An 18289-nucleotide genomic window follows, 5' to 3' on the forward strand; every position below is an offset into this window, starting at 1 on the left:
AAACACAAAGGAATTTATCTCTTTGCGGGAGAATTCAACAAGCAGTTTGATTCTCAAAGACACAACTGTAAATATAATAAACAAAATAGGCAATGGCATAACTCTTGGGCAGGTCAGAAGATTGCAACTATTGCTCCCCTTTTTGCCTAGGGAACTGGTGACAAACTATGGTAAGAAAATTATTAAGAGTCTCCATGACAAAAATTGCTGGAATAATGAACTGCTCTGGCTGCCTATGGAAACTCTTACAGGGGACACTTTCAAGGATAAAAGGATGGATCTGATAAAAGCTTTCAAGTAGCTTTAACCAGTACTTTTCAGGAGTGGGGAAACACGGTTTTTGGCTGTAGAAAATGACTTCAAGGAACACTAGTTCTATGTCTGTTTCAAGGTCATCACCTAAGGTAGATGGTGGAGACTGCAAGAAAATAGAGGAAGGAGAGCAAATCAATCAATATGTTGCAATTGTTACCTCTACTATAGACCAGCTGAAGACACAAGTCCAAGCTAATCGATCTATGCATGTAAAAGAAAAAAATAGAATCCAATGCTATACATCTAAAAGCATGTACTGCTTACCTTCAGTCACTTGCAGATACCAGGCAGGTACCAAATGCGATTGAGAAGGATGGTAATAAGGACATGTTTACATTGAGAATAGAAAGTGCTCACTGTAAATTAAGTGATTCTGATCATATGTTGGGAGACAAGGAAAATGTAAATTGTCAAGAAGAAGGTTCTAGTGCATCCTCAACAATTATTTATGCAAGCAGCTCTGGGTGCAAGAGTATTGTTTGAGCAATTAAGCTTCCATTTGTGGAAAAGATACCACCTTATACTACATGGATCTTTCTTGACAGGAACCAAAGGATGGCAGATGATCAGTCAGTTGTTGGAAGGAGGCGTATTTACTATGACAAATGTGGAAATGAAGCATTGGTTTGTAGTGATAGTGAGGAGGAGGTTGCTGAAGAGGAAGATGATAGACATGAGTTTACTGAAGGGGATGATTTTGTTTTACGAATGACAATACAGGAGCATGGGCAATCCCAGGCAGTGTTCACAAGCCTTGGTCAGTGTATTGAAGCCAAACCTTCTGAGCTTGAGGGAAGATATATATTTCTTACAGAGCAAGACAAGAAGAAACAAGTGAAGAACTCTGAAACTACTGCAGCAACTGCAGAAAATATAGCTTCTAGTGATGACATATTTCTTGGAAAGGATCTAGATGCTACTTTGGATTCCTTTGACAACTTGTTTTGCAGACGTTGTTTGGTTTTTGATTGTCGGTTACATGGTTGTTCTCAGGGTCTCGTTTTACCTAGTGAAAAACAATCACCATGGAGCAACCCTGAAGAAGACAACAAAACACCATGTGGGATCCACTGTTATTTACTGGCACTGAAAGCTACAGAAAACATCACTGTTGCAGATTCTTCTACTCCTGATGCTTGTGAGGTGACGCCTCTTCGTGGAACTAGAAAAGATATCTTCATGGAATGTTTTCCAAAGGAAGGTTCAGGTGCAAATAGTAGCTGCACAGGTGTTAAAAGGCCAAAAACTGTCATGACTGAAGGTGCTTGTTCTGGTGAAGAAGTTACAGCTGAGAGCAATCAAGGAGACTCTAATGCTGGAAAGGAAGCATCAACTTTGCAACATGCAAAGTTTTCTAGGAGAGGTAAAAGACGAATAAAACGTGGAGGTATTTCAAGGAAAGATTATAAGAGAACTGCTAAAGAAGTATTAGTTTCCATGAGGAAAAGACAAAAAACAATTGCAGTTTTAGATATGGATACTATTGTCAGTGGAAGTACCCCACCTTCTGATGTTAATTTCAGCTCAAACACAAGGTGTTCTGATAGCAGTAAATCCAAAATCTCTCAAAAGAAACTTTTCAGGACTATTTCAGTCACAAAACGATCCAGAAAACAAGATTTAAGCAATATAGATGATGATCAAGCACATGATATAAAGGAGGCATGAAGAGTAAAGAGTTTCCGATACACAAGAAAATAGCATGCAGCCATCAAATAGTAGTAATTTTGAAACTAATACAAAACATATTTCTGAATCTTTTAAAGCTGAAGAGAGTGTTTCTAACAGTTCTGAGTCTCTCAGAGATAAACAAGAGAATACTCTCTGCACACCCCTATTGGACTCCAGTGATATTGATCAGCAGAAAAAGATTGTTCCTTCAGTAGTAGATTTCAACTGTAGAGATAAGAATGTCCAGTTTTCATTACTTGAAAACATCAAACCATCTTACAAGTTTGAAGTCGATGGTCATTCTCTACCTTGGTTTGTCCAATGGAGGATGAAAAGGTGGCTTTCTTGTGCTAGGCGTCATCTTGAAGAGACACTATATATCAAGGACAAATATATCAGGGAAGCTTGCGAAGTCTTCAAAGGGAACACGAATTCTTCTTATACAGAGAGTTTTATTTCCAAAGCATGCTGGAACTGTTCGATTAAAATGCCTTAAAAAGGATGCGGTATCATGGAATGCGATGATAGTAACAAGTTTCCTGGTAATATGGTGCGTGCAAGATGTTAAAAATGTAAAAAACAAACACAGCGCGTTATCTTCCTGGTAAATATGTATGCAAAATGTAGCGTATGCAAGATGTAAAAAAACGGACAAAGTAAGTTTCCTGGTAAATGTGGTGCGAGCATACCTGTAGAGAAAACGATTTGCATTTAGAGAGAAGACTCAGAAAGCCCAGCACCCTTTGTCAATGGCGGCACCAAACCCTCCAGAACCTTCTTTGCTGTTCGCACTTTGCAAAATGAGAAATATGATGGAGTGCAAAACTTTTAGGGTTATAAAATCCTTTGTCATTTTTTATATTCTCCCTCAAGTCCGTTGGGCTTTATTATATGCAATATAATAAAAATCAAACATGTTCGATAAAATGGATGTTTATTAATATATCAAATATGTTTTATTTTTAATATATTTTTGTTTTCATTCTTGGTCAAAACGCTGGTATTTCTTTGTAAAAGGTATTTAATTACAATGCAATTATAAATTGTAATTGAATATTATTATTCAAAATGTAAAAGGTATATCCATATGCAAGAAGGAGACTAAGTCTTTTGACTTAGTTTTGAAATGGAGTTAATTCAGGAGAGATAAGGCTCTCATTGAAGAAGTCTTTTCAGTTTGGAGACATAAGGAGAGCATATAGGATCATGCATAACCACTTGGGAAACAATCAAAAGGAGTTGAGATAATTTTGGAGACAAGAACGTTTTTATAGGAACATGAGGTTGTTTGAAACCAAATGGAGTGAATCTAGGGAGGTTGGAGCACTTTTAGGTAAAGGGTCAAAGTTGGACTTTTCCACCATTTTGGGGAGCTTTTATTACTTGGTTAAGTGTTTTGAGGCTGTTTCTAGTGATCTTTTGGGTTGGTTATTTTTTAAGGAAGACTTTTCTAGGTTTATAGCCCTTTTTGGTGTCTTCTAGACTCCTCTTTTTGAGGCACTTTTCTTGCATCTGACCCAATCAGTTGGGGGTTTTTTGTACTTAATGCCTGAAGACACTTCATTTGGAGTTAGTTCAGATTTATGCAAGAATAGTGTTTTGAGAGACTTTTTTTCTTGTCCTTGGCATTTTCTTTTGCAGAGATTCTGTAACTCAGATTTGGAGATATGATATATGAAACAGCATCTTTTGGAGCAATTTTCTATGGAATCAAGCCTTGTTATCCTTCCAATTTTTTGTGTACAAGCATGATTGATGAAGCTAAATTTGTGAGTTATATTACTCCTTGTTTACTTGTCTCAGTCAGTACCTTAATATAGGAACGTATGTATGTTTGCAGGTCATAGTATGTGTTTTAAAGTTCAAAATTTTTGAGTGAAACATTATTATTTCCTCATTGGTTCGTCTCAAGACCTTATTATGAAATACTTATGCGAACGTATAACAGGAAAGAAGTGTTTATCAATTAAAGTAGAATATTGCAGACTGAGATCAGTTTTTTATTATTTATCTCTCACATTTTGGTGTATCACCAGGTTCTAGTTAATTTTAGTTCAGTTTTAAGTACCTTTTCTGTAATTTCTTACCCTTTACCCTACAAAGTTAGTCCAATATTAGAGAGTATCAGGTGATTATCCAATAGGAACTGGCCTAGGAACCGGAGGTTTCATTTCAAGTTGCGCATTGCCCACATGCAGAAGTGAATCCCATGTTAGGCCAGATTGCTAAACTTATAGTCTAGTAGGGTGCAAATTTGTGCTTTAACAATATCCTTATATCTTAATGAAATCAAACCCACAACAAATTTCACCAAGGATTTTGCTAATGTATCTTCCAATCAAGTGGGTGCCAAATCTCCTAGTCGCAAAAGTGAAAATAAAGAAAACAATATTAGGTCTAATGTTGCAAACCATTTCTTGGCAACATTAGACCGAGAATAAGTAAAAATAAAGGATGCATCTAACAGTGAAAACCTCCTTGAGGCACCGCAAGATGGGAGATTTGGCACCTTACTTGAATACTATCAAGAGAGGTCATCTATCCTAATAGAACCAATAGAGGTAGCTACCATTGGCACACCTGATTTAATTTAGTAATCTCTCTATTAAGACATGAAGTGCAGCAATATTTTGAACCCTTCAAAAGATGGCAAATCAAATTTACCTGGTCATATGTAGACATTATAGAGTTCGATCCATATCTTACAATACATCACCCAAATATCAGTCTAGGAGCAAGCATCAATAATAGAACACAACATGGATCGGGAGCAGGTATTTTATTCATCACACTACAAGGTCATACAATTCCAAAAGCATACAAATTAAGCTTTCCATGCACCAACAATACAGCAGAATATGAAGCTTTGGTTACAGGTATCAAAATGGCCATAGAATGGAATATTACACAACTTCAAGTCTTTGGAGACTCTCAACTTGTCATCAATCAAATTAATGATGATTACCAAACAAAGGATGAAAAGTTAATGCCTTATAAAAAGATGGTTGATGATATCAAGAAATAATTTGTAGAAATAACTTTTCAACAGATTCCAAGGAATGACAACAAAGCAACAGATGCCATGGCTACACTTGATTCTCTACTTTAGACACAAGAAAATCAACAATGTTATGAATTCCTAGTGGAAGAGTTGTTTTACCCTACTCATAATTGTCCTGATTCCCAAACTATTTGTCACCTTGTTGGGCACGATTCCTCCCATTATGGTCAAACTCACACATACCTAAAAGATAATATCCTCCCTCCTGACTTATCGAAAAATCAAAAGAGGAATTTTATTCTCCAATCCTCTCATTATGCTCTTGTCGTAGATACCTTGTTTAAACGAGGTCTAGACGATACTCTTTTAAGATGTCTCGAACAAGAAGAATTTGAGAAGGCCTTACATGAAGTCCATAATGGCATTTGTGGCACTCATTCAAGTGGTCTTACCCTTTCAAAAAAACTCATATGCTTGGGCTATTATTGGCCAACTATGGAACGAGAAACTTTTCAGATAGCTAGAACATGCAAACAATGTTAGATCCATGGGAATTTGATTCATGCACTAGCACAAGAACTTCATGCTTTGGCAACATCTTGGCCTTTTTGTCAATTGGGTCTTGATCTAGTAGGAAAGATAAATCCTTCTTCATCTAATGGTCACAAATTCATCCTTGTAGCTACAAAATATTTCACAAAATGGATTGAGGTAGTACCTCTCACAAATATCATAGGAAAACAATTGCTACATTTATCTTGAACTACATCATCTGTCACTATGGAATACCCATGACCATTATAATTGATAATGGATGACCATTCAAAAATCAGGATTTCCAAGAACTATGTGAAAAATTCAAGATCCAACAAAGATTTTCAACACCCTACTATCCACAAGGGAATGGGCAAGCAGAGGTATCAAACAAAACCATTATGAAAATCCTCAAAAAGACCATGAATGATTCAAGCAGAGATTGTCACATTCAATTGAACCCTTCTCTATGGGCCTACCATACTAGTATCCACACACCAACAGGTTCCACACCTTTCTCTCTTGTTTAAGGATCAGAAGCAATACTACCAATAGAAGTAGAGATACCTTCTCTATGAGTATCATTAAATGGTCTTATCCCAGATGAAGAAAAATGAGTATCTAGATTCCAGGAGTTAGAATTGATCCATGAAATGAAGACAAAATGCCTTTGATCATTTAAAGGTATATCAGCAAAGAATATGCCAAAGTTATAATCATAAGGTCAAATCAAGAACATTTCAAGTTGGGGAACTAGTACTCAAGGAAAATCCATGCAACCAGGCAGATAGAGAAAAGAAAGAAAAGTTTGAACTAAACTGGTTAGGTCCATTTGTGGTCACAATAGTATTTGGGTTGGGAGCATACCAGCTATCAACACAGGATGGGGATCAGCTTGACGAACCCATAAACAACATGCATCTGAAGAAGTTTTATGTCTGAAAAAGAAGAAAAATCCAAAAACAGTGAGAAAGCAGAAAAATCGAAAAACAGTGAAAAAAAAGAAATATCCAAAAATAATGAAAAAGAAGAAAATCCAAAAAAAAATCAAATATGAGAAAATGTGCAATAAAAACAGATGGTGAAAACCTGGCAAACAGGCGCTATTCGTCCGCTAGCTCTTCCATCTATTAGTTTATGCATCCTCTTGCTTGCATTCTTTTCCATTAGCGTTGTTCATCTCCATAATAAAGCCTTGTACATACACAGGCATCTCGGGTGGCTTCTCACCATGGTTTGGATCATTGTGTGTATCTTACTGAATTTTTTTCTAGGCTTGGGGAAAAATCTTGCACCTAGCTGGGGGCAAAATGTTTTGATCATTTTGAGCTCAATCAAACAGGAAGAACAACAGTTAGGCAACTCTTATCAAACGAAAACTGAGACACATCCAACGTTGAACACAAGATCAAATTGTCAACTATCAAACTATCACAAAGTCAGTCTAAGCACATCACACACTTTTCAATGGATGATATCTTTTGGATAATGATTTTAGCATGATTGTTCAAATTTTCAATATTGCTTTTTGCTATCATGATTTCTGAGTGACTCCAGAATGTCTTTGACTAGAGGAACAAGGAAGGAACATGATATTTTTTCTTGTCTACTATCTATAAATTAATCATTGATATGTGCAAATTTGTCTCAGGACATGATCATCGAAGTATCATCGAAGACATTTCTGATTTGCATATTGAAATGGTTAATACTGCTTGTTTTAAGCAAGAAACACTTAGGTCATCTTGGTTCAATTATACCTCGATGCTTGTGCTAACTTGCCATATCAAAATCTAGGAAAGTCGTGCTTAGGTCATCATGGTTTAATTATACCATCGATGTTTGTACTCACTTCTCACATTTAAAAAAAAATCTCAATGATGACAAAATGCAATAGCCCAGTGATTGGTCTGGTCGTAGCTTTGCATTTTCATTTGCATTTAGCTTGCATTTCATTCTTGCATGGGATCCCACATGCTCATTTTATCCAAGGTTATATCTATCATAGGAATCATCAAGGTATCATCATAAGTGTATACGCAATTAGACTGATGACTCATCTCTCTCTAGATATTGGCGCTCCAGTGAAAATCTTATATTCCCCCTCAACAGAACCAATCTTCCTGCAACTTGATATCAACAAACTATTAGTTCTTTATCCAATCAATCCTATCAATTCTATCAATAGATCACATCTAATCTACTTATCATGTCTTATATAGGATGCATCTTTCCTAGAACCAGACATTTTGATCAAGTCTTATACAGGATATATCATTCCTGAAACCAAACACTTTGATCATCTTTGTCTTATATAGGAGGTGTCATTCCTGAAACTAGACTGAATCTCGATCTTATCAACCTAATTAATCAAGCTTTATCAATAATCAAGAAAATACATTACCATGATCATAGAGCTCACACTTTCATCAACCACAGTTGCAGAAATAAAATCATTTCTAATCAGGATATCAATTTCACAAAGATTCAAAAACTTCAAAGGTCAATTATCTCAATTGACCTCTTGAGGGGGTATCATCGTATCACAATTTATCAATCAATAGCTGGGGCATCCTATCAAACCAATATCAGCATCAAAATGAGATTATTCTTTGAATCAACATGTCATCACACATCGCTTCAAAGAGGGGCAAAATGTATACACCTAAAAATGGTCTGAAGATAATTAATTTAATAAGCAATTATTTAATTAATCCCCATCTCTAATTTAATTGAATTCATTAGGTAATTTTATTAAATTCCCCCTTTCATCTACTTATTAATAAATCTAAGGATTTATTTAATAGGTTCATTTCAATAGTCCCCTTTGATTAATTAATTCAGTTTAATTAATTCCCCCCCATTTAAATCAATTCTTCTAATTCCCTAATTAATTAAAACAAATCAATTTATGAGTTGTTAAGAATTAATTAGTCTTTTCCTATTATTTCATTTTTTAATTTCAAATTACCCACATGCCTCCTAACTTCTAACCACCTAACCTAACCATCCCTCTAACCTAACCCATTCCACCTAACCTTGGCTTTAACTAACCCTATCCTATCTTGTACATTCTAACCTCCTTATCCTAACCTCCTATAGTGTGGATATTTTCTTCTTGAGACACATGGCACTTTGGCCACATGTCTCCTCTCTTGGACACTTGCCCTTTTATGGGCAAAGCTCCTTGACACTTGTCACCATAGAGATGACAAGTGTCCCTTCCTCCAACCTCTTCTCCAACCTCCTCCAATTTCACCCTTGTTATCTTCAGAATCAATCTTGACCATTGATTCCTGCCACCTCACTCCTGCCCTTGGAAATCCTATAAATATCCCCCATTTTGGAGCAATAAGGATCCCATCTCATTATCAATTTAAGCATTGTTACTATAGGCATATCATTTGAGCATTATTTTTATATTCAATTGCATTAGCTTAATTTGATCATTTTCTAGCATAATTGTTGAATCATGTAGCTTAATCAATCTCTTTTCTAGCTTAATCATGCATATCATTATCTTAATTAGTCTCTTGGATCAATCTAGCTTAATCAATCTCATCTTTGCATATAATTATCATTTCAAATCCTCCATCTAGGTGTAGTCAAGTCACTAGGCTTGCTTATCTAGATCTGAGAGAAAATCCATACTTGCATCTCTTAGGAGGCAATAGGTTGCTTTGTCATGGTTCATCTTCATTTTCTTATTATTTGTTAACCATGCTTGTAATGATCTATTGAGTGTTTGTGTTGTAGCTACATGTATCACACTTCACAGGCACGACAAGAACAATTTTGGCAACTAGTAGAAGTGGTTTTTAGTAACGGATTTTTGTCATGTGGTCATACATGCAGCACTTTACACTCTATAAATAAAGAAGGTTCCTAGCCTATAGAGGTTATGCTCCATAATGTTTATGGGGAAACATAGTTTCAGTATGAACTAATCAGCACATGTTGTTTATGACTTTTGTCACAAACATGATTTATTTAGAGTGAGGCGAAAGGACTTAGTATTAGCTCATTTCCACTTGGGTCGTTTCCCTCTCACTGGCCCCCTCAAGGCAGCTCGGGAAGGCAAGCCCTCTAAAGATTACACATAAAAGAAAGTAGGTCTGGTTTTCTGATCACCATATGAGGGTGAGAGCATACTTTCCTGCTACTTCAACAAGCATAGAAGACAAAGGTTTATTTTAAGCCTTTTAAGAATCTATGTGCAATTACTTAAAGGAAAACACTCAAATGCAAGTTGCATGCTATTGATTATCCTCCTAGTTAGGCTAGATGAGCAAGATATGATGTTTTACTTTCCAAAATACTCCTAATTAACTATGTGAGGAAATGCATGAAATTTACTTCAAAATAACCTTGCACATAGATATGTTAGTAGTTTTCAAAATTTCAGTTCTTGGACATTCAGACCTGGAAAGTTGTTAGCATTCTGATTAAACGAAATTCCAATTTTACCCACTATCAGAACGGATGCACTATCCTAATGAGAAAAAGCGCTATCTTAACAAGTAAAAGCACTATCCTAACTAACAAAAGCGCTAACCTATGCATGAAAAGTGCTAACCTTCTTCTTGAAAGTGCAAATTCATGATTAAAAGCGCTATTCTATTGAAAGCAGGCGCTAACCTAGGTGATCAAAGCACTAACCTAATTAACAAATGCATTGTCAGAGTTCATAGATGCATGAAAATGACTTACAAAAGCATTAAATTAGTTCTACAAGAACAAGACAGGATATTAGAAAGATAAGTGTGAGGCCTAAGCCCCACGGTGGGCGCCAAAAATGTTGAGGTTAAAGTTGAACTCCAAAGAAATGTCCTAAAATTTGTTAGTCTAATCATAAAATATAAAAAGAAAAGCTATAGGAAACTTAACTTCAACCAATGAAGTAACATGAAGTAAATGAAATAAACAAGATTATACCTTCCATGATTTACACCTCATTGTGTCTTAACTCCACTATTCTTGGTTGCAGATGATTTTTTCTCAGACAAGCACTGGTAGCTTCCAAGATGGCATATGAAGAATGGACTGATAGTTAATCGATACTATAATATGCACATGCAAATGATTTAAACTAACATGATATTGAGCTATGATAAGAATTCTAAAATTGCTAATTGCTTCAAACTCAAACTCACAGATGCAAGATGAAAACTCCTAGAATGACTATATGATTAGCTATTAGTCTATTAGTTTCAAAATGGCTTAGGAGACCTCTTTTTATAGCGTTTTGAGTGCATGAGCCTAGGTGATAGAGATCAATGGTCATGATTTAATCTTGCAAATTGGATGGCTATGAGCATGAAGTTGAAGGTTGAGAGAAAGAGGGAAGGAGAAGACAAGTGTCACTCATCTCACCTTGACTGAATTGAAGACTTGAGAGGATATAGGATAGTTGGAGAAGATGTAGGAATGAGAGGACAAGTGGACTCAAGTCCTCCTAAGATATAGGGATGTTGGAGAGAATATAGAAGAAAGTTAGGAAATATGTGTACATACACAATGTTTCATTTATTGTGGAAGTTGGAGATAAGTGGCTAATAAATGATTTAATTTAATTTAATTTTGTTGAATTAATTTAGTCACAAGATGGATGAGTTGGCAAAGAAGAAGTGATGTGGAGAATGAAAGGTGAGTTGGAAAAGGGATTAAATAATTAAGAAATTATTTAATTAATGAGACTACAAGATGGAAGATAGAGGAATAATTAAATATTAGATATTTAATTAATTGATTAGAAGAAAAGGATATAATGAATTAATTAATAAAATGTTTCAATTAAATTAATTAATAGAAGGACATGAAATGAATTAAATAAATTAATCTTTTCAAATTAACTATTTAATAGAAGAATAATTATTAAATAAATATAAAATATTAATTTAATTGCTCATAGCCAATTTTATGTGTATACAGATATTGTAATTTTTTAATGACATTTCTTAGTTCCCTTGATGTTACACTTCTCTTCCCTCCAACCACTTCTTGACAAGTGTTAATTCCCCTCCCCAGTCACTATCCTATATCTTTTTAGTCTCCCTTGATCTGCAACAATTCATTTCTCTACTCCTTATGCTATCTATCATCTTGATGATGAATCATAGAGTGATATGAAACATTGATGCAAAAATAAGAGACACAATCAAATCTGGGAACAACAAGTAACATGATGGATTGTGGAAAGTTGATGTCTTTAAACAATTTTCAAGTTCTTTTCAATGTTGGCTCTTTTGTTGTGGATCTTGATCAAGAAACCTATAGTTTTGTGAAGTCTTGCCTCCTCAAACAACTCATTCAGACTATTCACCTTCAAATTGTTTACATATTGTGTATGAATATCCTCATATGTTTCATATTCAAAGATGTAGTGCCATTGAGTTTCCACCACCTCTTATTGCAGAAAAGACATGTTCTTTGATCCCACTCTTCCTTAAGAATTTCCCATCTACCCGTCTCACATTTAAGATAGTGAAAAATAAAACTAGAAGTCTAGCCTTTCCCTTAATTGCCACCCTTAGATAGTCTTTTTCACCATGCTTCCTCAAAAGATTGAACCTTTTAATATAATGTTTTTTTTTTTAACCAACCTATTTTGTCTCTTTGACATTATAACCTATTTTTTTCCACACCCCAATAATGTTGCAAATCAAATAAGAATTAGGGAGGAGTGGAAGGATTCTTTACAAATAGATGAGGGAAAAGAATAAGCATATCGTGGACATTTCACAAAAGGCTCCACTCAGAACAAGTGTAAAGACTAGATATTGCCATCTATTTATTTTTAATTCACAAAACACGAGTAAATGTGTCATCAACTTTTCTGTTGTACACGCGGACCCATTACAGATCCTTTTCTTTTCAAAAACCAAATGACAAATGACTGAAAAGCTCATTTCCTTGAATCTGCTACATCTGGCTAAAAATTAGATATTAAACAACATTAATTCACCATCACTTTTACAAATTTCTAAAAGATCCTATTTTTGAACTTAGAAAAATACTATTTTAAATCTATTCCCGGGCTTCCTACATACTTTCTAAAAATTCCATCGTTGTATTTGGGAAAAAAAGGGTGTTAACTACTGTGAAACACAAAAACCCTGATTTTATCCTTGTTTAGTGACTCTATGAGCACAGGGAGAGAATGATTTAAGTGGGTAAAACTCTATAGGCATGATCTAGTCCATTCCATGCCACTAAAATTAGGGTTTCCTTTTCAAAGTAGGAGAAAACTACGCCTAGTTTGAAAGCAAGAAATAAAAAGACTAAAGCATTATCATGTTCATCCTTGTCATTTGATTGGGATGGCTTATGAGGCATCATTTTTAGAAGAATGGCCATGGAAATGAGGAGCATGTTGGTGTCATGTTGTAAAGATCATGTATGACAGCCAAATAGTAACCACCTTCGTCGCAATTGTCACCTGCGCCCATTCCATTACACACGCTTTTTAGGAAAATCGACAAAAGATGCCATTAATGTTAATAGGAGGAAATTCCCCCAATTTACATAGGAAATTAGTGGTTAGCAGTTACCATGGTAGTTGTGGCGGCACTGAAGATGGCGATTAAAGAGAGCATGGACAAATGGCTGACGAAGGTTGCCATGGCTTCAACTACCATCACACCTTATTTGTATAGGTCCTACATTTTTGTTAAATGAAAATTTTTTAGTGCGTCTCTGCTCATATCTATTACCAGAAGTAATTACTATCTGATAGTAAATATAAAATCCAGACTTCCCTGTAGTGAGTGTGTTCTGTTGGTGAGAAGATCTATGAATACAAAAGTATCTTGGTTGATTTAAACACAAGTTCTGGAGGACAGTTGAGAAAAGCAAGGGATCCCTTGGTTATTAGTCCATGGGATTCCATAAGAATTCCTGAAAGCTTCAACTATCTTTTCCATGGATTTACAATGTGCTTCACTCTGAATCCCTACAAATATATGAGACCTAAGTGTATACACCTAAAAATGGTTTGAAGATAATTAATTAAATAAGTAGTTATTTAATTAATCCCCCTTCCTAATTTAATTGAATTCATTAGCAATTTGATTAAATTCTCGCTTTCATCTACTTATTAATAAATCTAAGGATATATTTAATAGGTTCATTTCAATAGTCCCCTTTGATTAATTAATTCAAATTAATTAATCCTCCCTCCATTTAAATCAATTCTTCTAATCTCCTAATTAATTAAAACAAATCAATTTATGAGCTGTTGAAAATTAATTAGTCTTTTCCTATTATTTGAATTTTTAAATTAAAATTACCCACATGCCTCCTAACTTCTAACCACCTAACCTATCCATCCCTCTAACCTAACCCATTTCACCTAACCTTGGGTTTGCCTAACCCTATCCTATCTTGCACATTCTAACCTCCTTATCCTAACCTCTTATGGTGTGGATACTCTTCCCTTGAGATACATGACAGTTTGGCCACATGTCTCCTCTCTTGGACACTTGCCCTTTTATGAGCAAGGATCCTTGACACTTGTCACCACAGAGATGACAATTGTACTTTCCTCCAACCTCTTCTCCAACCTCCTCCAATTTCACCCTTGATATCTTTAGACTCAATCTTGACCGTTGATTCTTGCCACCTCACCCCTGGCCTTGGAAATCCTATAAATATCCCCCATTTTAGAGCACAAAGGATCTGATCTCATTATCAATTTAGGCATTGTTACTATAAGCATATCATTTGATAATTTTTGTTATAGGCAATTGCATTAGCTTAATTTGATAATTTTCTAGCATAATTGTTGAATCATGTAGCTTAATCAATCTCTTTACTAGCTTAATTGCATCATCATCATATCTTAATCATGCATATCATTATCTTAATTATCCTCTTGGATCAATCTAGCATAATCAATATCATCTAGCTTGCTTATCATCATCATTTCAAATCCTCCATCTAGGTGTAGTCAAGTCACTGGGATTGCTTATCTAGATTTGATAGCAAATCCACACTCACATCTCTTAGGAGGCGATAGGTCGCTTTGTCATGGTTCATCTTTCATTTTCTTTTAATTTTCTAACCATTATTGTAATGATCTATTGAGTGTTTATGTTGCAGCTATAGGTATCACACTTCACAGGCATGACATTTTGGCGCTCACTGTGGGGCCGAAAATCTCATTTTTGGCCTCTTAACATCATCAAATTTTCAATCTAGCAAGTTTCTAGCTGGGTTTGATTCAAAATTTCATATGAGTTCCCTTTCTATCTCATACGAGCTCCTTTGTGCCCTCGTACGAGCAGGTGAGAATTTTCATACGAGCTCCTTTGATTACTACTAATTCTAACCCTAGTTTGTTTGTGAGTTTTTTGACAACCTAACTGGTTTTTGCAGGATGATTGTCAAATATTACGCTTGTCAAAGATTCATTTCATCAAAATAGATCGTGACTACTAACGCATCTATTTTCTAGGTTGCCTAGGAGGACTCAACCAAACTTTGTGTCTTCTTTAAGTTTTCTAGGCACACTTATTTTGCTAATGGAAATGAAAAAACATGTCTTATGTGTTTTGATGATAGGTGAGTATGCTCTCACCTTTCTTAGGTGATCAAAAATCTAGACTCATCTTTTACTTTCAATAGTGCATATCTTTAGCGGGCCTGCCCTCCCGAGGAGCCTATAAGGCCAAATCCATCAAGGTCGGTGAGAGGGGAACAACCCAAGTGAGAACGACTAATGCCAAGTACTCCAACCCACTATTAAATAAACGTGATTTGATGAAAATCAAGTCAATGATAGTTCTTAGGAATAGCTATCCTCCATACCTTTGGGTATATCAAACCTTGGTTTTCAAGGCTGGAAGACCTCTTAATTGAGTTTATACCCCGACGTGCTGAACGGATCTCTTACTAGTTCTGATTAAAATTAGAAGCTACCCAATTCACCTCTGAAAGGGGGATAATCTTTGTGCAAGAGAGATAGTAACTCTCCCAAGACACCTACCATATCATTCCCCCATTAGCATTTGGAGTCGGATAATACAACGTTGAGAATGCATTGCGTGAGACTCAGCGACCATATTCTGATTAGCTATTGGGTGTGTACCTAAATTTGAAAGAAAAGGTTTTCTCTCTCAGCCAACTTCCTTAGGATTTAGCATGTTGTGCTTGAGGTCACTTATCATATCACATGTTTGTTGTGTCTTCATCCCTAAAACAAAAAAAAATCAGACATCTAAAACTGGAAAACATAAGCAAAACATCAAACTTCATTGATCAAAAATCTGTCCAAACAAAGTTTTTATCTTTGTTATGTCCTCTGTCGTACGAAGCATCTAGTTTATTGTCTGGTCCAGTGAGAATTGTCATACGAGTCATCTTAGCAGAAAATTTTGTGTTATCTTTTATCATCTGGTCCGGTGGGAATTGTAGTACGAGTCATCTTAGCAGAGAATTTTATGTCATCTTTTATCGTCTGGTCTAGTGGGAATTGTCGTATGAGTCAATTTAGCAGAGAATTTTGTGTCATCTTTTGTCGTGTGGTTCTGTGAGAAAGCTCGTACAAGTTTATGTCTTTTTTCATGCGAGATTTCTGGTTTGTCGTATGAGCCTATTTAAATTGCCATTCAAAGTTATATAAGGTGAATAAATTTCTATCTCTATTTGTCCATAACTATCTTCTTGCATGTCTTTTTTAGATCTGTCATATTTGCTTGGCCAGTTTATAGTTAGCATAAAAACCTGATATTTGTCATCTTTGTGTTTAGATTGTCTCCTTGGTTCGCTTGGTTAAGTTATCATCTATGAAATTGGATTCTAGAAATAGACACCTCAATATTTTCAAGTATTCGCCTTCAACAAGTTCAAGATCTAAACATCTCAAAGTGCATTATCACCCTCTTTGATAAACTAATCACACAAAACATAGTTTCTCATCAGGATCTATCATCTTCTATCACAAAACTACAACATTTGGTCAGGATAACCCTATCCTACATCGTAGGATATATCGTTCCTATTGGACTTGGTTTTATCAAAATCATCATCATTGCACTCCAAAACCAAAGATCAAAAAACTTGCAAACTTTTAAATATTTGAATCATCTTTTCGTGCCATGTCACTCTATCGCATTTACATTGATAGTTGATCACTTATCAAAACAACTTTTGGACAATCGAATCCTAGCACAATATCTAACACATGTGTATGCTCGTTTTAACTAGAGCACAAAGATGGAAGATTGCAGAGACAAAAATTGAAACATTGGAAATAACGAAAGATTATAGAACCATGGAACCCGAAAAAAAAACTACAAGAAGAAGGGGAAATAACAGAACAACATCTCTAAGAAATCAAACAAGATCCTAAATTCGATAAATTTATGGAGAAAACATTGGAGGGAGAAAAATAAAAATACTTCCTAATGTTAGCTAAATCTGGTGCTACACTCCCCCAAGATTTTGATGTGAGCAAATTAGCACAAAAGAGAAGTGACTCTTCCCCTTATAACGAATGACATGAGGAGATTTTTGGTCTCAGAATGAATGACACATCAATTCCTGATAACACAAGAACTAATGAGGAAACTTCCATTCCCAAAAAAGTGTTAGGTCCCGGAGACAACTGAGAGGGGGGGGTGAATCAGTTGTAAACTAAATTCAAACCAAAAACAAATTAACCAACTTAATGCTTAATATCGATAAACCAGTTAAGTATGTCGTTAGACAGTTTTAACAGTTAATTGCTATACTAGTAAATATTAGTGCATGAAACATAAACACAAAGTCATCCACAACACATAACACCAATATTTGTACGTGGAAACCCTGTAAGGGAAAAACCACAGTGGGAAACTTTACCCACAATCAAATGATACTACTGCAAATAGTAAGTGTACATAAATGGGGTCTGCACATGTAGAAAGGCCAAGAACCTAGAGCTCATTGCTCAATCACAAAATGGGAGTCACACTAAATACAATTGGATGGTTAAATCCAATAAAAATGTACTGCTCAAAATAGCATCTTCATATGCTGGATTCAGTACCGGTGTAATGCTGATATGCTTTCACAAAAACCTAGCTTCACCTTCAAATGATGTTTGCATGTATTGCACTACTTAATCTCACATATACCTTCACACAATTCTTTTTCGCATTCCACACTTGATCTTACAAATAAGATCTTACATTTATACCATAACCTAAGACCAATTTTAGTAGGTCGGCTCTACAAAATATTACAATAAAATTTTTTTACAAATAATATAATATCCGATGCAATAACTGATTGAACATGTCAGCTTAATGCATTTACAACAATAATTAATCATCTCCATAGTGTGCCATGTTGATCTAGAAAAGATAAACCTATCGATGTAACCCTGGATAACCCTGGACCTATTTGTCGGTAAAAGCAAATATGCAAAAATGAATATACCAATGATTAATTCATTAAGATAAGATGTCCACATGATGTCTTCGATATTACCAAGTGTCTTCCATATCATTCTAAGTGTCGGTGAACCATATACCAGTAACTATGCAATAGTTACTTGCTTGCCGGTGAATGCTGTTGGATGTCCAAAGTGCTAGTGTTTTAGTAGGTGTTGACATCAATGACAAAACCATACCAAAATACCAACAATCTCCCCCTTTGGCATTGATGGCAACACAAGATGGAAAAACCATCAAAGTGCCAAAACAGAAATGCCAAATACCAAAAACCAACAATCTCCAAAAAGATCATAACCAGAAATCAAAATACAGATATAGAGAGTAATAATCT

The 18289-nt window shown here is 35.3% G+C and overlaps 1 protein-coding gene across 1 annotated transcript; it reads left to right on the forward strand.

The window, feature by feature from the left end:
• Positions 1-353: 353 nt before the first annotated feature.
• LOC131860198 (histone-lysine N-methyltransferase CLF-like) lies at positions 354-1983 on the forward strand. Its single transcript, XM_059214576.1, has 3 exons — positions 354-524; positions 586-779; positions 861-1983. The coding sequence occupies exons 1-3, from the start codon at positions 354-356 to the stop codon at positions 1981-1983; spliced, it is 1488 nt and encodes a 495-aa protein (XP_059070559.1).
• Positions 1984-18289: the final 16306 nt, after the last annotated feature.

This window comes from Cryptomeria japonica, chromosome 11, assembly GCF_030272615.1.
Source record: "Cryptomeria japonica chromosome 11, Sugi_1.0, whole genome shotgun sequence".
NCBI lineage: Eukaryota > Viridiplantae > Streptophyta > Pinopsida > Cupressales > Cupressaceae > Cryptomeria > Cryptomeria japonica.

Coding starts and splice junctions, on each gene's coding strand:
- LOC131860198 (XM_059214576.1), top strand. CDS start 354: ATGACTTCAAGGAACACTAGTTCTATGTCTGTTTCAAGGTCATCACCT. Junction 525..585: donor AAGCTAATCGATCTATGCAT/GTAAAAGAAAAA, acceptor GCTTACCTTCAG/TCACTTGCAGATACCAGGCA. Junction 780..860: donor ATTTATGCAAGCAGCTCTGG/GTGCAAGAGTAT, acceptor CTTTCTTGACAG/GAACCAAAGGATGGCAGATG.